The sequence below is a fragment of the Salminus brasiliensis genome, chromosome 12 (genome assembly GCF_030463535.1).
Source record: "Salminus brasiliensis chromosome 12, fSalBra1.hap2, whole genome shotgun sequence".
NCBI lineage: Eukaryota > Metazoa > Chordata > Actinopteri > Characiformes > Bryconidae > Salminus > Salminus brasiliensis.
Genome location: NC_132889.1, coordinates 39,010,785 through 39,034,298, shown reverse-complemented (window position 1 = coordinate 39,034,298; position 23,514 = coordinate 39,010,785). Strand labels below are relative to the sequence as shown.

The following is a 23,514-nucleotide window of genomic DNA, read 5'->3' as shown; positions in this document are numbered from 1 at the left end:
CCTGGGGTTCTCTAAGGTGTTAGGGCCCTATGGTCCATATGAGCCCAAAGGCCTAAAGTTTCCTGTGGTGCTAGAGCCCGATCCCTAAAGGCCTACAGATCCATATAGTAACAGGTTCTCTGTAGTCTAGAGCACCTGTGTTCCTAGAGTCCTACAGTACCACACCGTCCTAAGGCTCGGTGTTTTTGTTATGGTTTTAGGCTCTACGCTTCCAAGATCATAACTTATGACCCTTCACCCCTGTTCCCAAAGTCTTCAGGTGTCATTCCTCAAAGAGGATTCGCTGAAGGCCAGTTAGGAAGTATCTGAATTAGGATTTCTGCTCAGAAGCCGTTATGCTGTTCACTAGCTCTACCTTTCACTACCCTGTATTAACCCATTAGCATCGTTACTGGGACACTGCCGTCAGTCCCGTACCCTGACTCCGTGGCAGCCAGGTCAGGGTACACGTGATCATCACCTTCAGCTGAACCAACGACCACAGACCTGAGGCTCGTTTTGAAAAATGTTTTTATTGAAGGATGGAAAAGGTGAGAAAGCAGAGGTTAGACTGTACATGGAGAGCGTTTCAGTATTCGGTTCTGACCGGAGGCGAGAGCCCCGACATCTTTTAGTAGGATTAGAATCAGGATTTAGAAAAACATCCACATAAGGCAAAACAATCGAATCATCAAGTACAAAATCTCAAATAAAAACAGGAAAGGCTTGGAAAAGTCCGAGGCATGAAAAAACTGGAGGCACTAGAAATCGGCAGTTTCATTTTCAGGCCTAATCTTTGCATAACTCTAAATGATCAGCGCACTCGATCCTCCGGGACTAAAGGAGAAGCTCACAATTTCAGGCATTTCTGATTCCGTTTCTCTTTTCTCGCCACAAAATCGACATCGACTCGAACCCAGTTTGTTTTCTACGCCGTTCACAAAGATCAACTCCAGCAAACCTGCATCGTGACCCTGCATCGCCCGGCTGCCGGGCGTCAGCACAGCCCTGCGCCCTCTCACAGGGCCTTCAGGCACAGGCGCACAGGATACGCAGGGAGTGTGTCGGTGTCTGGTGGTACAGCATCGCTCATCTGTCCTACAGTAAAGCACTGAAACGAGGCACGTGTGTGTTTGCAGGAAGCGTCAGAGACCCAGGTTTGGTTTTCCAATAATCAGGAAGGCTCTTAATGGATCATCTTCACACACCAGAACACTGTCCTCAAGGCAGAGTGTGTGTGTGTGTGTACTGAGGCAGAAGCGTAAGGCCTTCTCTCTGAGTGTGTGTGAGTGTGTGTGTGTGTTTTGGTAAAAGCAGAAAGTGTCAGATTCTGGTGGCTGAGGCGTGTTCAGATTGGACAGACTGGCAGCTCTCCAGCTCTCCAGCAGCTCAGGGCTTCTCCAACACCGCCACCAGGCCGAGCCTCTCCCGCCTCAGCTTCAGAGAATACTTTACTACTTTCCAACCGAGCTCTTCTGGCCGAGCCGGTGACGTCTGAACCGTTAGCACTAATGATCATTTCATCAGATTCCCTGAACTCCGACACCACCAGAAAACCCTCAGACTCCTAAACACTTGTAATGGAAGCCAATGGGCAGCTGCTTTAGGAACTGCAGGCGCGGCGGTTCGCTCTGAAAGGGTCTTAATCCACATCAATTCCACTCCGTTTTCTATTTCTCCTCGAGCTCCGCTTAGGTTCATACATTTACACCCCAAAAAGCACCCCACCCCACAGCTCATTTTTACTTCACTATTTTCCAGCTTTTTAATATCTTTTAGATTCTTTCAGACTTCTTCTGCAGAACAATAAATAGGCGGAGACATGCAAATCAGGTGGTTCTGGTCTAATCAGAGTGATTAAATGAGGAAAATCCAGTTTTCCATGATCAGGCCCTTTCATAAAGGCAGGGGTTCTTCGCCTGGTTAAAGCACAGCCGGTTCTTATAGAATCTTTTCAAAGGGTTCCACTACAGTGACAGAACCCCTTTGCAGCTGCTAATAAGAGCAGATGAGGCTAAAAAAAACCCTGAAGTTCTCCTTTAGCTAACCAGTGCTGAGCAGCGCATCAGTGGTTATGGATGATCTGCAAGTTCAGAATTCAGACTGAGCCCGTTACCATGTTTCAGCAGTTACAGGTGAGGTTCTGCAGGTGTTCTGGCATCATGCAATTCATATAATTTAACAAAACCGCTGTGGTCAGATCCCCCCCAGCGACTCAGTTTGCCGTGCACTGCAGTGGAATTGCAATATGTTGCTAAAAATCGCAATATCATATTTTGTCCATTAAAACGACACCCAACACGTCTGGTCACTCAGGCCTGCCTACAGATGCTGAAATCTGACCACTGCAGTTAATAAAGCCCGTCAGCACTGTGCGCTAAAGTGCAGCTACAGTATAATAAAAAAAATGTTAATGGCTCATTAAAACTGCTGCTGTGCCAAACCTGAAGGCACCTGGTGTTCCTCAGGAACGTCTGTCTGACCTCTTAAGACCACAGATAGGAGCTATTGGCCACTACTGTACAATAAAGGCTGAGGTGTGTTTATACTCGTGGAGCTAAAGCTAGATTAGCTTAGCATAGCTAGCCTACGCTACAGTAAAATGCTAACAATAAGGCCATGCTTTAATAGAGCACAGTGCTCTTACAGCACAGGCTATGCTCATCTAGACCACTCCTTTTTTTTATTAGCAAATGTATTATATTGGCAAAAGTATTAGGACACCTATTCATTCCACCTACAGGCGCTTTAACAACGTCCCGTTCTAAAGCCACAGGCATTATTAATATGGAGCTGGTCCCCCTCTGCAGCTCTACCAGCAGCAGGAGGTCTGGAGCTCTCATACAGAACCACGCTGGAGTTCAGTGAGCTCTTCAGAACCTCCCGTTCTTTCACTGATGTGTGGAAGAAAGACAGACTGCAGGGCTAGAGGGTGGGGTTTATACAGCTGTGGCAGCGGGACTGAATCCGACACCTGAATTCAATGACTAAGAAGAATGTCCAAATACTTTTGTCACTTTTGGTTTGGTTGCTTAAGCACTTGGTGGGGGGCACTGACCAGCACATGAGGACAGTGGGTCTGGTCAGAAACGTCCAGAAAGTGCCCCCCCCCCCAAAAAAAAACGCCTTTCACGAGAGTCCTGGGCTTCCAGCCAGGGACATGAGGCAGTTTGGGGGGGGGGGATTAAACTGCAGCCATTAGGAGCCTGAAACAGTGTCTGCATGCATAGAGATGTATAGCCACCATTCACCATGGAGGTTGCCCCACAACCAGATACGGTCCAGCCAAGAAGCAGCAGCAGCAGCAGCAATACTGAACGGGTGAAAGGAGAGTGAGTGTGAGTGTGTGTGTGTGTGTGTGGGGGGGGGGGGGGTGGGGGGTTGAGTGAATACACAGCAGTAGTAGGAAGGAAAGAGGAAAAACAGCTTTACATCATCAGTGTAGGTCTGCATATCTGTTAGAAAAGAGTGAGATACATACTATACACTTAAAACACCCCTTACACAACTGTATACTGGGTGGAGACGGCACTATACATCAGCTATAAACAACGCTTGATGAGCAGGAAAACTTCACAAGATGAATTCTGGAATTCGATCCCTTTTCCATCACTGGCGCAACGTGACGGGAAAACAGAGCTGTTTTTACAACGGGTACCTTTTAAATCTGGGCACTTGTGGATTACAGTTTTTTGTTTACTTTAGTTTTTGTCAACATCAAAACAAAACTGAAGGGTCCGCTAGTTTGACTCGTGGTTAAAATTGTTAAAACATAAAATAAATTATTTAAAAAGACTTCCCCTTCCCTGACGGACACGCGCCGACCTAGCATCTGAGAGAGGAATCTTGCTGACGCAGAGAAAAGAAAAAAAAACAACCTCCCACAAAAAATAAAAACTAGTTAGTTAGCAGGTCAACAAGACGACACGTTTCCAACCACTGATGGACAGAGGGTGTGTGAGTGTGCGAGTGTGGATGTTAGCGAAGCCTTTAAACGGTCAAATTCTTCAAAACACAAAATAAAGTGGTCGACATTCAGCCCTGAGTTGATGCTATACTACACAAGCCTGCCGGTCTGTCCTGGGCACGGCCTTACAATACAGCACACGTTCAGTTTAAGTGGTCTAACCGCAGAAAAGTGTGTGTGTGTGTGTATATACTTTCTTCTCTCTCAAAGCAACCATCAACCATTGGTAACCGGAAGCCATTAGCGGCAGCTGAAAAGTGAAGGTGTAAACCTCTGAAAATATAACTTACAGGTAAATATATTCATGAATCTATAAAAAAAAAAAAACAGAACCTGATTAGAAGCTACAGCTAAACAAAGACAGACACTTACAGCCAGGCAGGTATCGACAGAAAGGCTCAGAACATGGTTTAAAATGAATGAACTTAAAACATAAATGTTAAAATGAAAAGGCTTTTTAAACCTGTTTTAACCTTTTTAGCCGTTTGTGATTTGGTCAGTAATAAAAGGCTCGAAAGGTGGCAGATTAAGAACAGCGCTGGGATATCGTCCCGCCTTCTCTCCATCCATTGTATATTGGTTAGTAACTGGGAGCAGTGGGAAATGCGTCGTTTTTGGCACCTCCAGTGAGGCTTTGTGTGTTGTACACACTTTCATGGCAGAATAAAGGCAGATAGGAGCACTGGATCATTCATACACACACACACACACACACACACACACACACACACACACACACACACACACACACACACACACACACACACACACACGTGTGCGCTAGGGTGGCACAATTCATCAGTTGTTAATCGTTATTGCCATTGGCCTTCAATCTACAAATCTCAGCCAATCACAGACATTCTTTTTGGGGACACGTGATCCAACAAACGTGGCCAAAAATGAAGCATCAAGGGTTAACTAATATAGTTACTTTCAGCAATCTGGATCAATATAATTAGGACTTTTTAATCAGGTGTTTTGTCCACATTGTGCAGCCCCATCACGCGCAACACACTCACTCTCACACACACACACACTTACACACTCGCGCTCCCATCTCTAATCTCGCCGCCCACAGCACGTCTACGCAGTGGTCACTGACGGTCATTCGGTGCTTTCTTCACACAGCTAAGCCCCTTTCTCCCCCACAAGACACAAACCCCCCAACATTAGAGCTAGTCAGAAAGGTTACTGTATGGAGTACAAACTGGCAGAACAGTGGATTGGGTGGGGGGTGGAGCTGGAGGGGTGAGGGAGGGAGGGTGGGTCTTTTCGACCAAACAAGGAAACGACGACAAAAGGAGCCAGGAGAAATGCAGCATCACTGCAGCATGAGCTGTTTGAGGTTGTCGTGCAAGATGGTGTCCTTGACGTCGCGGAAGACCAGCCGAATGTTCTCGGTGTTGATGGCGGTGGTGAAGTGGTGGTAAAGGGGCTTCTGCAGCTGGTCCCGCCGCTTGTTCCGGAAACACGTCACCAGGAAGTTCTTCACCTCCTCCAGGTTGTGCGGGTCCCCGGTGAAGTCAGAGAAGTAGTCCTTGATAGCCACGGTCTGGACCTTCTCCTCCAGCAAGTCCGTCTTGTTGAGGAACAGGATGATGGAGACGTTGCTGAAGACGCGGTTGTTGACGATCGTCTCGAAGATGTTGAGCGACTCCATCAGCCGGTTGGTCTGCCGGTCCTCCATCAGCACCTGGTCGAACTCGCTGGACGACACCAGAAACAGGATGGAGGTGACGCTGTCAAAGCACTCGAACCACCGCCGCCGCTCCGACCGCTGGCCTCCGACGTCCACCATCTTGAAGGGAACGTTCTTGATCTCAAAGTCGTACTCATGGATGCCCTTGGTGGGTTTACGGGCCAGCAGGATGTCCTGCTGACTGGGCAGATAGTCCTGAGGAGACGGAAAGAGAGAAAAGCATGAGTGGCCTGAACAACAGACGTTACAGCAGACTCCCTCAAACACATCAATACCCATCCATATCCATACACCCATTTACGCCATTTAACAGATACCGTCCTTCCTTATGCATGCTCACCCATCCATACCCCAAAACCCCTTTTCATCCATATCCACGCACCCCTCATCAATACCCATTCACATCCACGCACCCCTCATCAACACCCATCCATATTCACACCCCTTATCCATACCCATCCATATGCATGCTCACCCATCCATACCCCAAAACCCCTTTTCATCCATACCCATAAACCCAGTCCTCATTGATACCCACTCAGGAGGCAGGTTCCCAGGATTTTAGACAGACCGTGTGTTTCTCGTGATAAAGTCACCCATAATAACAGTGATCAATAAACATCACTAAAGCAATCAGAAAGACCTTGTTAAAATTAGAGTCACTACATACAAAATAGTAACAAATACTTCTGGTTTTTTGCCGCTCCACAAAATGATCCAATCCGGGACTCAAAAAGCGCGATATGATCAGAGTTTTGGGATCTGGTACATTAGTAGATATCTTTATCATCATCATCAAATGACAAGGTGAACCAAAACTAACCCCCTCTAAAACACAGCCCTGTGAGGAACTTTCCATCCTGGTGCAAAGCCAGAGGGTGCATTCCTAGAATTCCACACAGGATGACGTCACGGACGACAGGACTTAAAAGGCATGCAGGATGGGCGGGCGGCGCACACACACGTATGTGATCTCACGGTGTACGGGGTAAGTGCATGCTGGAGTTACGCTGCTGACAGATCAGTACTACAGGGAATAACCTCACCCCACCCTGATCACACCATTTTCTCCCTTCCAGGAAAAGTCTGCCGACGCTCTCAGAGGAAACTCTGAACACACACACTTTCACTTTCTGAACGAGCCGTCTGGAAAAGCAGGGGACAAACTAACCTCTGTCCAAAGACGACAAACACACTCACTCACCAGCACCGACACCACCGGTGTGCACAATCCTGGAGATCTACCACCGTGTAGCTAACATAGCTGATCCAGGTAATGGCCTGCCTGGCCACTTTATTAGAAACCTCTACCTTGTGCTTTCACTCACCTGATGCTTTGGACTAGTGTGTGTGTGTGGTGCTGAAAGTGTAGAGTGTATTAGGGCCAGCGGTGCTGTTGGATATGTGTGTGTGTGTGTGTCTGATCATGCCCAGTGCAAGTCTCAGCTAGTCACACACTGTCACCAGGACCACACATCTAAACAGGCGCGCACACACACACACACACACACACACACACACACACACCTCACTTTAACACACATACTTTCCAATGTCAAGTGGACATTTCCCCCAAAGCCCACTCGGAGCCTTCAGTATTTCCTGTGTGTGTTTGTGTGTGATTGCAGGAGGCCCACAGAGAGTGAACATCGCAAACACACACTGATTAGCAGGATGAGTACAGGGAGAATCAGTCAGAGAGAGAGAGAGAGAGAGAGAGAGAGAGAGAGAGAGAGAGAGAGAGAGAGAGAGAGAGAAAAGGGAACAGGAACAGGGAGAAGAATAGGGAGGGGAATAGGGAGCAAGAGGGAGAGTGAGCAAGCAAAAGAGCTAGAGAGAGTGAGCGCAGTGAACAGATAGAAATCTAAAGAGCAAGTGTGAGATTTCCTTCCGGGGTGGAGTGGGGGGGGGGTGTTAAACAGAGAGGGAGAGAGAGAGGGAGACAGAGAGAGAGAGAGAGGGAGACAGAGAGAGAGAGAGAGGGAGAGAGAGAGAGAGAGAGAGAGAGACAGAGAGAGAGAGAGGGAGAGAGAGTGAGAGAGAGAGTGAGAGAGAGAGAGAGAGAGAGAGAGAGGGAGAGAGAGAGTGCCAGAGGTAAAGAGAGATGGTGCAACAAGGGGAGAGAGACTGTAACAGTCCGTGATAAAGGTTATAACGACATTAACCTCATGTTATCCAACACAGCCCCCCCCCCCACACACACACACACACACACACACACACGAGAGCAAAACCACAGACTTCCTCTAAACTCAGCGACGCTCATCATCTACACACCCGTCTGACGCCAGCCGGTCACATGACGTAGAGCTGAGCACGGGCCGACTGCGTCACGCCGGAGCTGATAGAAATCTGAGGAAGCGTCTAAAGAGCACCTCAACCAGAACCGCGCAGTGTTTATTAGCACAAAAATAGATCTAGATCATCATCATCATCATCATCATCATCATCAGCCCATTTCACACTTTAATTTGTTGATATTTATTGATTATTTATTTCTTTACTGATCTTTACTTACTGCCAATATTTGTGCCCAATTTGGCTGAACCTTTCCCGCCATTAGTAAATAATGTGCCTATTTTTGAAATACATTTCTCTAATATTTTCTTAAAAATTTCTTCATTTTAATCTGTCCAATGTAAAACGTATCTCTGAAACGGTGACTTTACAAGAGAAGGCAGAAAATGTTCTGAAGTCTGAATGGAAGTCAATGTAAAATGAGAGTTTATTCCAGGTAACTTAGAGCATTTCTATTGGTCCATTCATCGTTCAGCTTCTGTTAATTGTTGGCTACATTGGCCTCGTAGCTCCAGTGTAAAACTAACGAAGCACTGAACATGACTGGGCTGAATGAGTGCATGTGAGGTAAGGGAGAGGAGTTGACCGTTCTGGCTGAACTATCGCTTTAAAAATAGTGTAACGGTCTGCAGAGAGGGGCTAACGGCAGCGGTACATACTCGCCACTTTCACTTCCCTGTGAGTGTGAGCGTGTCTATGAGCTCAGGACAAAAGGCACACAGTCTGGGCTGTGTGAGAACACACACACACACACACACACACACACACACACACACACACACACACACACACACACGTTATGACCCAGCACAATGTTAGTGAGTACAGTATATTTCTATATCCTTACCGCCCTCATCCTCTACTAAAGGTTACTGAACACCTTCACACAATCTAAAGAGTGTGAGATTATTAAGGCATGCAGTTAATGCTACGCTAATTGGTGTACATAAGCTTCCATTACTTGTTAGCTATACTTTTAGCCAAAAGATGTTCCATATGATCATTTTGAGGAGATTAAACGTGTAAACTGAAGTATCCGTTTAATGAGGAATACTCACCTCTAAAGCATTAGTGCACATTAATATACAGTTATTAGACAGAACATGCTTACCGGCATTCCAAGTTTTTCCAAGTTATCCAAAAAATATTTCACCGATTCACCCTGTGGAGAGAGAGCAGACAGTCAGCTCTAAACATTAAAACGATACAGTAAGACTGGAATGGATAACATTTAAACTAAATAAACAACAACAGCAACAATAATAATAATAATAATAACAATAATAATAATAATAACCAAAATAGACAGAACTACAGACACCTAAAACCTTAAATCCTGTCCTCACAAAACATACAGATAGTAAACGTATAAAATATTTATAAATAAACATTTTTAATATTCACATTGAAAGCCTTAAGCAGAAGCTTTTCTCCAGAGCGGCTTAAAGAAGTGCTTCACTGTTCCCTTAGAAAACACCCTTAGCTAGTTTGTACAGACTCAGACACTACTAAACACAGAAGGCAGTATACAGACCATAATACTCAATACACAACATGTAGCACCGACAACAGTTATAAACAGAACCACAAGAACTCCAAGAACCATCTGAATGCCTAAACGGTAGATAAAAATGTAAAAAAAAAACATGAAAAATAATTCAATAATTACATAAGTGGAAAAGAAAATATGTGGGTCCCTTAAACACAGACAATCACGACAGACATCACATCACACCTGCTGAGAAAAACAGGTAAATTCAGAGCCATGCCGTGGACTGAACTAATAATATGTATAGGCTTCCTTTGTTACACAAAGCACAACACACAATGTGGATGGCACGCAGCGCAGGGGTGTGATTTGCGGTCGGCCGTTTGTAGAAATAATCATTAAGAGATCTGAACGCAGCTCAGGTAAACAGCCGGAGAATTCCTTCACCATTCAGCCACCTGAGTAATGAAGCAGCTCTGCAGGTAAACACATTTTACAGAAGAAACTCAGCTAGTTTACCTAGACTAGAATTCAGACCCTCTAATCTTAGACTCTACTAAACACAAGTCAATATGGAGACCATAATACTCTACTCTTTACCCAAGTCCTCTCAGAAGAGGAGGGTCTTCAGTCTGGGTTTGAGGACAGCGAGCGTTGGATCTTCCGTGGATCTTAAAGGATGGCGGGTCGAGCCGAGCTGTACTTGATGCTCTAATAAAAGCTCCTCACAGAAAGTTCTTCACCTAATGGAGATGAAGACGCTGCCTGATGCCTGAGACACTGTTCTACCAGAGTTCTGAGAAGAGCTCGGCTCTAGAACCTGCTTTTAGAACCAGATCATTAAAATGGTGGCGGGATACATGCTGCAGGGTGTAGTGCGGCTACAGAAAGTAGTCCCTAAAGAGAACTGCATTAGATGAGTTGATTCTCCACTATTTTACCTTCATCATCATCACACATAAAACTCGTGAGAGCATAAGACTCGCGTAGCTTCACTGGTGGGTTTGGATAGGAGATAAATTATGGGCTGTATCTGCTGGAAGGGCTTTTGGCGCAGATCTGCTTTTGACCATCGCCATCAAGTATGGAGGGGCTGGCTGGTCCAGTCTTGGCTTTGTAGACCAGAGTCCGGGTTCTGAATCCGAGGAGGACCGCAGCTACAGGAAGCCTACCTGAAAAATCTTTTCTGCTTTCTACACACTACCTGAAACCCCTAGAAGATCACACACATACACACACACTGAAGAGAAGGCACAAACAGATCATTCACAAGATTTACAGAGAAACTGAGACTCTCAAATAAGAGCTCACTTTGAGAATGAGTGTTGAGTAATAGGAACAACCTGCCCCGGAAAAGACTTCAACGAAAGAAGGAACAAACATGAGGGGGGGAAAAGTTAGGCAAGTCTTCTTACATTTAACCCTGCCGTTCTGTTTAACTGTAATAAACAGAAATCGTGTGTGTTTAACTATGCAGAAGCAGAACAGTTTCTTTAGCTTCATTAATATTAATAAAAATTCACACTTCTCAAAAACAGAAATAAAAATTTGATTCAAATGTTAATGAAAATGATAATGAACTTTTAAACAGGTCAGTTTAACCTGCAGCGTAAGCAAGAGGGGTAAGAGATAGTTTGGCAACTAAAAAACCAAATAGAGCAGAGCTGGAGTTCTACAGTGGCGGTTCTAGATAAGCTCCCCCAGTCAGAGCTGTGGTTCTACAGTGGCGGTTCTAGATAACCTCCCCCAGTCAGAGCTGTGGTTCTACAGTGGAGGTTCTAGATAAGCTCCCCCAGTCAGAGCTGGAGTTCTACAGTGGCGGTTCTAGATAACCTCCCCCAGCAGTCAGAGCTGTGGTTCTACAGTGGAGGTGAAGGGAAGCAGACGTCTGAAGCTCTAATAAAAGCTCCTCACAGAAAGTTCTTCACCTAATGGTGATGAAGACGCTGCCTGATGCCTGAGACACGGTTCTACCAGAGTTCTGAGAAGAGTTCGGCTCTAGAACCTGCTTTTAAAATCAGATCATTAAAATGGTGGAGGGATACATGCTGCAGGGTGTAGTGCGGCTACAGAAAGTAGTCCCTAAAGAAAACTGGATTAGTTCAGATTCTCAACTGTTTTACCACCATCATCATCATCATCATCATCATCATCCATATAAAACTCAGAACATTTACATTTACGGCATTTAGCAGACGTTCTTATCCAGAGCGACTTACAAAGTGCTTTGCTATTTACCCAAGAAAAACCTCAGCTAGTTAGAATAGGCTAATAATTCAAAAGAAACCTCTAAGCTTAGACATTACTAAACACAATACAATAAGGCGACCATAGTCTAATCGTCCAAGTCCTCTCTGAAGAGGAGGGTCTTCAGTCTGCGTTTGAAGACAGCGAGCGACTCGGCCGCTCGGACACCCAGGGGAAGTTCGTTCCACCACTGGTGCCAGGACAGAAAAAAGTCTGGACACTCGTCTTCCGTGGATTTTGAGGGATGGGGGGTCGAGCCGAGCCGTACTTGAAGCTCAAAGGGCTCTTGGTGCAGACCGGCTTTTGACCATAGCCATCAGGTACGAAGGGGCTGGTCCGTTCTTGGCTTTGTAGACCAGCGTCAGGGTTCTGAATCTGATGCAGGCAGCTACAGGAAGCCAGTGGAGAGAACGCAGCAGTGGAGAGACATGGCTGAAGACTCGTGTAGCTGCACTGGTGGGTTTGGATAGGTAATAAATTATGGGCTGTATCTGTGTTGTAGTCACGGCGACCGGCGCCTGGATCCATGCACCACCACTAAAGAAATCAAGTCGATAGGTTTCTCTACAGTGAAGCTCAGTTTCAGCCCAAACCCCCTGAAGCCACATCCTGGCTGATAGACTACATTTACTGCAGGTTTCATTTGTGACTTAAATCAGAGCTTTAAATGAAGGGGTTTTGTTGTTGTTTACATTTCTAGGCGCAGCGTAAAACCACAGCACGACCCACAACAGCCCAAGGGAACACCTTCACCAACTTCCTTCCTCCAAGGAGCCCCTCGAAATCACTAGCATTTAGGGGTTAATGTGGGTTTAGAAGGGGGGGGGGGGTTGCACTAGAAGGTCTTTTGAGGTGGCTTATATAGCGTAATAATAACTACAGCGGTGATTCAACTATCAGAAAAGCCCCTCAAACCCTCTCCAGCCTGGGCATGCTGCCACTGGGCAAGGTCAGTTCATCCTCAATGGAGGGTGTGGGCCCTTGGGAACAAAGCTCCAAACACTGGTCAGGATATCGGTTCCTAAGCCAAGAATAAAAAGGAAGTCCTGTTACTCAGAAACACCTGAGGGTTGGCCATGCTGGAGGTGACTTATTTAAAGAAATAGCTCGGTCAAGAATCAAACTCAAACTGCGAGGCTAATAAATATAAGCAGAGCAATCAGCTCCTAGTCAGGATTGTGCTGGTCTTGCAAGCCAGATCTCTGGTCTGGAGGGTTTTGGGACTTACCGTGGTCGTGAACTGCCCACCCCGCCACCTAAAGAGCCATTTGACTGACATGCAAAACTGTCAATTATTGCTTGTGTGTGATATACAGGAACAGGAAAAAAATCAGGAATAACTATCTTGCAATCAACTACTTTACATGTCCAAATGTTTATGGACGCCTCCTTAAATGAATACATTCTACTTCAAGTTGCACCCATTGCTAATACACACGTGCAATGCGCTCACACACACACACAGCTTGTCGGAAAGAATGAATAAGCAGGTGTCCCAATACTAGTGTACTAAGCAATTAGTGTATTTGAGGGATGGAACAAAGCGCATTTAATCGTTTGAGACAACGATCTCAATTCAGTCGACCGTTCACATTTACCACGCAGGCTCATGGTTAGCATCTTTGCTTGCCGTTTTGCACGTTGGCTTATGATTGGCCCAAGCTGTTGCCGTCTCTCAAGTTTGGAGAAAAGCATTTTGGAGGCGGAGGCCATGTCTGAGCCCCTAAAACAAAGTAACTGAATAAGTGAGAGGGCTGGATATTCCAGAAGCTGGTCTGTAGCTCTGTGGGTTTGCGCTGCATCCTTCCTAGAGTAGATCAGCAGGCAAGATAGAGCTGCTGACGTATGTGGTTGTTTTCTTGAAGTTTAACAATCTGAAAGCTTCAGCTGCTCTCTACAAGACGTGGAAACTCGAGCAGAGAAAGAGGCGACAAGTTCAGAAAGCAAACAGCGTCCAGAGGCATTGTTCCTGGAGATGTTCCTGTTTAGCTTGTTGAGTTCAACAAGGAGGAGACCCACACCTGTTCTAAATAAGGGCCGGTCTGAAACCACTGCACAGCGTTAGTGCTCTACTGCCTCCATAACAGCGCGGTGCTTGGGCCCCGATGATTACCAGTTGTGGGATTGTCTCAGAGAATGCTGAGCTGGCAGCAGACAGGTTTTCTGAACCCTATATATATAAATAAAGCATGCATTAACTCATCAATGTACTCACAGACATTTAGGGCTGTGATTGGTCAGGATGTTCCCAGCACACAGCGAACACTCTCTGGTTAGACTGGTTAGAGCATCGATCGCCTTTTTAGATATCAGTACTGCAGAGGCCAGTAAGGCCGTACAACACAAAGCAGAACCAGAGAAACCCAAGCACTATATGGATAAAAGTATTGGGACACCTGTTCATTCATTATTTATTCTGAAATCTAGGGTATTAAAAAGAGCTGATCCTGCTTCTGTTGGAGTAACTGTCTCTACTGTCCAGAGAAGACAACTTTCTACTAGGTGTACTATTTTGGAGAAGCACTGCTGTGAGGATTTGATTGATTTCAGCAACAAAAGCGTTGGCAAGGTCAGCATGTTGCATGATGATCATCACCCCACCTCATCATTCCAGAGAACTTTATACCCCTCTAGCCCACGCCTGGCATTAGGCAGAATGGTGCCAATAGCTTCATGTTTATCTCCAGAGAGTCCTAGTCTATTGGTAGTACTTCTCCACAGTGACTAGACAAGCTGTGAGGGTGTGTGCACATTTGCACATCTGTGTCAGCAATGGGTGAAACTTAAACTAGCTGAATTCATTCATCAGAGGAGGTGTCTAATTCATACACTATGTCCAAATGTTTGTAGTGTGCATCTCTTGCGCAAGTTCTGGCCATCAAACGACCATCGGATCAGCAGATACGTCTCCCTCTCAAACAGAAACAGCAGACAGCCTGTGAGAGAGCAGGAAAACAAGGCCGAGCTGTGACCTCTGCACTAGAAACCTGATGCAAGTACGACCGAAGCACAAACAAGCCTGCACTCACGAGCTCAGCTCACATCCTTCAGAAGTGTGGCTTCTCAGGCGCACTGCGTTTGAAAACAGGTCACGTGGGGGAATGACTGCCACCGCGGGTTCGTCACCAACGACCTATACACCTTTTCCGGTACACCATTAAAACCTGGCACGAGAGCTGCAATCATGCACTAGCTAAACACACAGCTGACGTCCGGCCTTCATTCTATTTTGCAAGTTCAAGTATTCACTATATGTCCAAATATTTGTGGACACCATTCGAATAAAAGAATTCAGCTACTCTAAGCTGCACAAATGAACACCTACAGCTTGTCTAGTCCCTGTAGAGAAGAAGTACTGCCAATAGAATAGGACTCTCTGGAGCAGATCAACATCATGACCCTATTGGCTCCATGCTGCCTAATAATGCCAGGCGTGGGCTAGAGGGGTATAAAGCCCCCCAGCATTGAGGAGCTGTGGAGCAGTGGAAGAGCTGTGTTCTCTGGAATGATGGTGGTGGAGCTCCATCCAGTACTTTTGGGATGAGTTGGAAATGGTGGAGGTGGGGTGGAAACCATCCAACATCCTGACACTCTTGTGGTTGAATGCAATCAAATCCTTACAGCAACCCTTCTCCAAAATCTTTCCTGGACAGAAGAGACTGTTAAATACCTTCATTTTAGAAGAAACAGTGAGCATGTGTCCCAATACTTTTGTCCATATAGTGTATAAATAATATGATGAGGTTACAATAACAGGAAACGGTTCATTAATTGTGCTTTTTAATTCATTATAAATTGCTTTACTTGGAATTTTAAAATGCCTGTCATTCATACATGACTAGCCATGCCCACAAAGCTCTAAACCAGCTCTGCATACAACACAAAACTGTCGCACCTTTACACAGAATTACGTGGCTGTGATGCAACACAGCTGCAAACTGACACATAATACGACACCAGAGGCATTCGCCTTAGCCAGGCAGCACTGCGTTGTGTGTGTACGTGCATGTGTACACACTCGACACTGACAGAGAGAAGGGAGGGTGGAAAAGAGCCTAGAAGATAAAGGCTGTGTGTAAAGGTTTAGTGGTGATGATGATAAAGGCTGTGTGTAAAGGTTTAGTGGTGATGATGATAAAGGCTGTGTGTAAAGGTTTAGTGATGGTGAAGATGAAGAAGGCTGTGTGTAAAGGTTTAGTGATGGTGAAGATAAAGGCTGTGTGTAAAGGTTTAGTGATGGTGAAGATAAAGGCTGTGTGTAAAGGTTTAGTGGTGATGATGATAAAGGCTGTGTGTAAAGGTTTAGTGGTGATGGTGATAAAGGCTGTGTGTAAAGGTTTAGTGGTGATGATGATAAAGGCTGTGTGTAAAGGTTTAGTGGTGATGATGATAAAGGCTGTGTGTAAAGGTTTAGTGGTGATGGTGATAAAGGCTGTGTGTAAAGGTTTAGTGGTGATGATGATAAAGGCTGTGTGTAAAGGTTTAGTGATGGTGAAGATAAAGGCTGTGTGTAAAGGTTTAGTGGTGATGATGATAAAGGCTGTGTGTAAAGGTTTAGTGGTGATGATGATAAAGGCTGTGTGTAAAGGTTTAGTGGTGATGATGATAAAGGCTGTGTGTAAAGGTTTAGTGGTGATGATGATAAAGGCTGTGTGTAAAGGTTTAGTGGTGATGATGATAAAGGCTGTGTGTAAAGGTTTAGTGGTGATGATGATAAAGGCTGTGTGTAAAGGTTTAGTGGTGATGATGATAAAGGCTGTGTGTAAAGGTTTAGTGGTGATGATGATAAAGGCTGTGTGTAAAGGTTTAGTGGTGATGATGATAAAGGCTGTGTGTAAAGGTTTAGTGGTGATGATGATAAAGGCTGTGTGTAAAGGTTTAGTGGTGATGATGATGAAGGCTGTGTGTAAAGGTTTAGTGGTGATGATGATGAAGGCTGTGTGTAAAGGTTTAGTGGTGATGATGATGAAGGCTGTGTGTAAAGGTTTAGTGGTGATGATGATGAAGGCTGTGTGTAAAGGTTTAGTGATGGTGAAGATGAAGGCTGTGTGTAAAGGTTTAGTGATGATGGTGAAGATGAAGGCTGTGTGTAAAGGTTTAGTGATGATGGTGAAGATGAAGGCTGTGTGTAAAGGTTTAGTGATGGTGAAGATAAAGGCTGTGTGTAAAGGTTTAGTGATGGTGAAGATAAAGGCTGTGTGTAAAGGTTTAGTGATGGTGAAGATAAAGGCTGTGTGTAAAGGTTTAGTGATGGTGAAGATAAAGGCTGTGTGTAAAGGTTTAGTGATGGTGATAAAGGCTGTGTGTAAAGGTTTAGTGATGAAGGCTGTGTGTAAAGGTTTAGTGATGAAGGCTGTGTGTAAAGGTTTAGTGATGGTGATAAAGGCTGTGTGTAAAGGTTTAGTGATGAAGGCTGTGTGTAAAGGTTTAGTGATGAAGGCTGTGTGTAAAGGTTTAGTGATGAAGGCTGTGTGTAAAGGTTTAGTGATGGTGATAAAGGCTGTGTGTAAAGGTTTAGTGATGAAGGCTGTGTGTAAAGGTTTAGTGATGAAGGCTGTGTGTAAAGGTTTAGTGGTGGTGATAAAGGCTGTGTGTAAAGGTTTAGTGATGGTAATAAAGGCTGTGTGTAAAGGTTTAGTGATGGTGATAAAGGCTGTGTGTAAAGGTTTAGTGATGGTGATAAAGGCTGTGTGTAAAGGTTTAGTGATGATAAAGGCTGTGTGTAAAGATTTAGTGATGAAGGCTGTGTGTAAAGGTTTAGTGGTGGTGATAAAGGCTGTGTGTAAAGGTTTAGTGATGGTAATAAAGGCTGTGTGTAAAGGTTTAGTGATGGTGATAAAGGCTGTGTGTAAAGGTTTAGTGGTGGTGATAAAGGCTGTGTGTAAAGGTTTAGTGATGATGATAAAGGCTGTGTGTAAAGGTTTAGTGATGGTGAAGATAAAGGCTGTGTGTAAAGGTTTAGTGATGGTGATAAAGGCTGTGTGTAAAGGTTTAGTGATGGTGATAAAGGCTGTGTGTAAAGGTTTAGTGATGGTGATAAAGGCTGTGTGTAAAGGTTTAGTGATGGTGAAGATGAAGGCTGTGTGTAAAGGTTTAGTGATGGTGAAGATGAAGGCTGTGTGTAAAGGTTTAGTGATGGTGAAGATGAAGGCTGTGTGTAAAGGTTTAGTGATGTGATAAAGGCTGTGTGTAAAGGTTTAGTGATGATGAAGGCTGTGTGTAAAGGTTTAGTGATGATACTGTAAAGTGTAAAGAGTCTACAGTATGATAAGCTATCTATTTGCTCTTGTATACAGTGAATGAGTGAGATTTCCTGCAGTGGGCCTCAGATATGTGGTCCGAGAGGCATTGCTCTAATCGCAGCTCTGCATTCCTTAACGGATCATTCACTGTACTCCCGTAATCTCCAGCGCCATGTGAAGGGTGAAGCACTGAAAAGGTAACAGAGTCAGGGAAATATTTCCAGAGCCATGACAAAAAAACAACAAAACAACAACAAAAAAAACCCAACTAATTGATGCAGAGGAACTAGAATTAAAATTGAATTAAAAAAATAAATAAATTAGGAAGTCAATTTTACTTCGATTTTATTTTCACACTCCTAGTACACAACGAATATACTATATTCTCTACTATAAATAATAAACCATATTTTAATTCTAAATACTTTATTCTCTACGATGTAAATAAATTCCACACAAATATAATTATGTATACACTATATGCTATACTATATACAACAAATGTGTAAATGTGTTTTTAGGCCAGAGATGACCTATAGATGATCAAGATCTAAGATCAGTGTTTGTTAGCAACCTTAGCCTAGCAAAAAACTAACACACTGCTCCTTTAAGTAATTGTAATTAATTCTTAGTTCTGCGGATAGGAAGGAGTGCACGGATGTGTATTATCAGAGAATCGTTTCCTCCAGCTTTAATCACCAGACATCGCGGGCCGGGCCTCGGGGACTGCAGCAGGCGGGACACAGCCGATATCACCCTCATTACAAACAATTGGACTTGTAATGTGATTCAGTCGCTTAAAAGAGCTCCTTCTCAGGCCTCACTGAAACTGCATTAAACCACCATCATGCACTGCTGCTGCTACTGCACTATGGAGGTTTGGTGGTGGAGCTGCAGGAGGAGAACCTCTCTCCAGAACTAATGTGTAACGCTGCAGAACCCATAGAGTCATATTAGTGTAGAATCCTGTAGTATTACTCTACCACCTCAGCCCACATGCTGCTCTACCTTCAGATCAAGCTTCTGCAGCTCTCACACTGTCCAGAAATGCATGTATACAGCTATATACAGCTCAAAGCCTGTATTTGTCCTGCAGAGCTGATTTTTCCTGCCGAGCTGATCTGCGATCTGTATTTACTGCAGTGGAGTTAAAGTAAATTACACCCCTTAACTGTAGGGGGAGCATAAAATACCAATTCTAACAAAATAAAGGCCATATCCTACCCTTCCAATCAAACACGTTTATGAATAACAAACATTCATTTACATCTTCATTAAATTAAAAAAAACAGTTTGTTACTGTGCCTTTAAGACATATGATTCATGCAAATAAGCTGTTTCCTAATTGGCTGTCCTGTGTTGAACTTAAAAAAACAAACAAACAAGGCCTTCGGCTCGGCAGGAAAAAAAAAGGGCGAACGGCTGTTGGATTTTATGACATCTGTCACAATATGTAAATTAGCTCTGTTCTGATTGGCTAGCTATGTTGTGCCTCATTCAAAAAGCAGCATATAACAGCTTAATGCAAATATTAGCGCAACACCGCAATAAGGTGCAACACACAGTATTGTAACAGTGTAACACCAGGGTAAGTGTGAAAGATGACGGATGGAGAGAGAATCTCACTTCACCTCTTTTAATACAGGCAGAGAGACCGAGAGGGCAGCGGAGGTCAGGGCGAGAGAGAACAGCATTAGACAGAGAGAGTGAGCTTGTAGATTAGGATTATGCAACAGCCAGGAAAGGGAGGAGTAGAGTGCAGAGGTGGTGGTGTGTGTGTGCGTGTGTGTGTGTGTTTATGCAAAACTATTTCCATATTGTTTCCAGAGGTTAAAGATTATTCTTTAATAATTCTTATTTACTTATTTGCTAATGCCAGGTGTGGGCTAGAGGGTTTAAAGCCCCCAGCATTGAGAAGCTGTGGAGCAGTGAAAGAACGGTGCTCTCTGGAATGATGGTGGTGGAGCTCCATCCAGTACTTTTTGGGGGAGTTGGGCGTCTGGACGTAACAATCCGATCCATATCCAAGTGTGGAAGGGGTCATAATGTTTTGGCTCATCATTGTGTGTAAATGTATACATAACTAAACAAAAGTACAATCCTGTGTGTGTGTGTGTGTGCGTGTGTGTGTGTGTGTGTGCGCGTGCTTCAGAACCTGTTTTGTGTTGCAGCTCTGAGTAGCGTGAAGCAGGAAGCCTGATATGTTTTGCACTCGACACACGTGGTTGGTGGATTACGGGACACAAAAGTGTTTTGTTTCTGGCCTTTCCCGACACCAGGCTTCACGAGCTCAAATGCAAATGATAGGAGCGTGTAGTACAACTGTGCTTAGGAGGGGGTGATCAAGAAAACAGCACACTCGGCTCAACAGGGTGGCCAGAGCTCAAAGCTAAACACAAAACAAGCAAATTTAACCCAAAAATAACCCTCACAGACACTGAGGCTACAATGACAATATATAATATGACCCATACACTCATTCTGACAAACTGTAATACACTACAGGAAGCGCAGGGGGCGCTCTATAATGTTCATATGATCCACACGCTGATTCTGACACACACACACACACACACACACACACACACACACACACACACACACACACACACACACACACACACGGAAAGCAGGACTACGGCTAAGATCGCATTGCAGAGCCCAGCAGTGTAATCAGTGTTGATCTGGTTCAGGTTCAGCGTCGTGTTTTCTCTTATCCTGACCAGAATTCATTGCTTTTACTGATTTGCATCAGCCCCAACCTGTCCAGACAACTCTAGCTCAACACCAGCTTCATGAGTCACAAACTGGACAAAACATCACACTGCACTGTAATACTGCATTCCTACACATTGAATGCAATACACCGGGCAATAAATCCCACACTGGTCAATCGAGCTCAGTCTGCAGGGTTAAAACATTACTTCATTAAAACAAAGGTTCCTGATAATGTGTAAACACGCACTGAAACTGATTAGGAAAATACTGATATGATCCGTCCGTACATGTTGTTCAACACCGTAGATTCTCAAAAAACACAGTGTTGATTGATGAATAGTTTAGATGAAAAGACTGGTGCCAGACAGGGCTTCATTTAGCGTTGTGTTTAAAACCTGGCGCTGTTGTACTCAGTCTTTAGATTCCACTGTTCTGATTGGATTAAAAAAAATTAATCTACTTTTCTCTTTCACTCTTTGTGTGGTGTTTTTATACCATGACAGTTTTCCTAAAATTTGACTTAATAAATAAAATAGAATTGCAGTACAGTATTGCAATTACATTGAACTACAACCCCCTGAATTGTTATATATATATATATATATATATATATATATATATAGATAGTATCACCAGCCTACTGCCCAGAACCACAGTGCAACTGGCCAGGACAATTACCATACAATGTAAAAACCAGCACAGTGGCTGGTCTGGACCAATTCAGAACACGGTAAAAACAATGTGACTGGTCGGGGCAGTGTAAAAATCAACACTGAGACCGGTCAGGACGATCCCAGTATACAGGAAACACCTTTACATAGTGTAAAAATCAAGACTGCGACCGGTCAGGACAATCCCAGTATACAGGAAACACTCCTAGATAGTGTAAAATCAACACTGAGACCGGTCAGGACGATCCCAGTATACAGGAAACACCTTTACATAGTGTAAAAATCAAGACTGCGACCGGTCAGGACAATCCCAGTATACAGGAAACACTCATAGATAGTGTAAAAATCAACACTGAGACCGGTCAGGACGATCCCAGTATACAGGAAACACTCCTAGATAGTGTAAAAATCAACACAGAGACCGGTCAGGACAATCCCAGTATACAGGAAACACCTTTACATAGTGTAAAAATCAACACTGAGACCGGTCAGGACGATCCCAGTATACAGGAAACACCTTTACATAGTGTAAAAATCAACACTGAGACCGGTCAGGACAATCCCAGTATACAGTCAATCACAACTGCCCAGTTACAAATAACACCACTATGGCCAGAGAACCATGTTTAGGCTGGGGTGTTAAAAGGCTTCATTAACACAGTGTTATTGTTTACAGCATGTTCAGGTGAGTCATGTCTGAACGAAACCCATTTATTTAATTGTACTGGCTCAGGTCACAGGGTTTAAGACTCGTCTATATTTGGAAGCTCATTTGTTTTCGTTGGTTGGCAGACAAAAACAAACTCAATCACTGTTATTTTCACTCAGAATATCTGATTCTGATATCTGATGGTTGGTTTTAACAGAAGGAACACTAGAAGACAGGGGTTGGTGAAGACTGACCACAAAATGACATTACAAAAAAAAAAAAAAAAAAAAAAAAAAAAAAAAAAATTCATCATCAAAATAAACCCAACCTTGTGCACCTTCGCTGTGGTCATACCTTCACCAAGAATGTGAAACTATATTCGCAGGTCTGATTTTCTCGCAGTGCTCTTTTTAAAATGGGGAATTAAAGCTTTAGGAACTGAGAGTATTTGGAGAAGTGTAGAAATCGCGTGCTAAAGCTAGACTGATGTCAGGCTCTGATGAGTAATCAGATGTAATACAGTCGGGAACAGAATTCTTAAAAAACAAAAAAAGACAAAATTGCCAAATTTACACAAATCCAGCGAATAAAAACAGGAAATAACTTCAAGCTCCATCTCAGTCGACCGGCTTTAATAAACAGGCATAAACTGTGCTGCAGCCTTTCAGCCTCGAACAAGAGCGAGCCGAGATGAAGAACACTGCGCTGGAGTGTAGTAGTGCTGTGGTTTACACATCCTCTGAGCTATAAACATCAGCTTGGCAGGTCGGCCGACAGAGCTCTCGGTCTGAGTTCTAGACTCTGAAAAAAAGCTCAGAGCTTCAGCTGTGACTCAGGAGGCCAAACAGGGCAGAGAGTGTCACCCAAACAACCACGTCTGCAGCATCCTGCTGAAGACTCGGTCATAAATTACAGTGCTGCACTGTGCACTAAACCCATCACGACTCACACCAGCATTAAAGCGATAGTTCAGACAGTAGAGAGCTTCTCCTTATGAATAGGTGGTTGATTAACCAAGTCACGTTTAGCACTGAGGCTGTACGGGTAATGTAGTGAATAAGTAATGGAGGCTCATGTCTCCTTCTGTTGTTGATTTCTTGTCTGTTTACTAATTACTGATTCTGTAAAGCTGCTTTGTGAAAACAGTTTTAAAAAGCTAAATTAATAATACATTTGATTTATGCACACCAGTTAACGTCACACTGACTGTGTATAAATAAAAATTAGCAAAATTAGACAAAATTCAGGCTTCACTGCTGGCAATAATAGAAATATCATTTTTATATAATAAATATTACATTAAAAATAGAAATGCCATTATGGAGTGTGTTATTTAAAACATTCGGCCACAGGTTAAATACCAGCAATACCAAAGCTGACCGTGCACTGTCCCTGCTTTACAAGGAGGTTCTCAATTAAAGCCCATTTTAACCAAACATATGCAAGGAAACAGGAAATAGACCAGAAAAGGCCAGAAAAATTCACTTGTGTCCATAAATAAAATAATAATAAATATATAATAAAAAATATATATATAAAGGAAAAAAGCCACACG

The 23,514-nt window shown here is 44.0% G+C and overlaps 1 protein-coding gene across 1 annotated transcript in view; it reads right to left on the bottom strand.

Moving 5' to 3' along the window:
- Nucleotides 1-493: 493 nt before the first annotated feature.
- gna13b (guanine nucleotide binding protein (G protein), alpha 13b) overlaps nucleotides 494-23,514 on the bottom strand; it is a 34,769-nt gene continuing 11,748 nt past the window's right edge. Inside the window, exons 3-4 of the mRNA XM_072693813.1 lie at nucleotides 9,055-9,105; nucleotides 494-5,840 (exon numbers count right to left, since the gene is read on the bottom strand). Coding sequence (XP_072549914.1) covers nucleotides 5,268-5,840; nucleotides 9,055-9,105 — 624 coding nt within the window. The 3' untranslated portion in view covers nucleotides 494-5,267. The remainder of the gene's footprint in view (nucleotides 5,841-9,054; nucleotides 9,106-23,514) is intronic.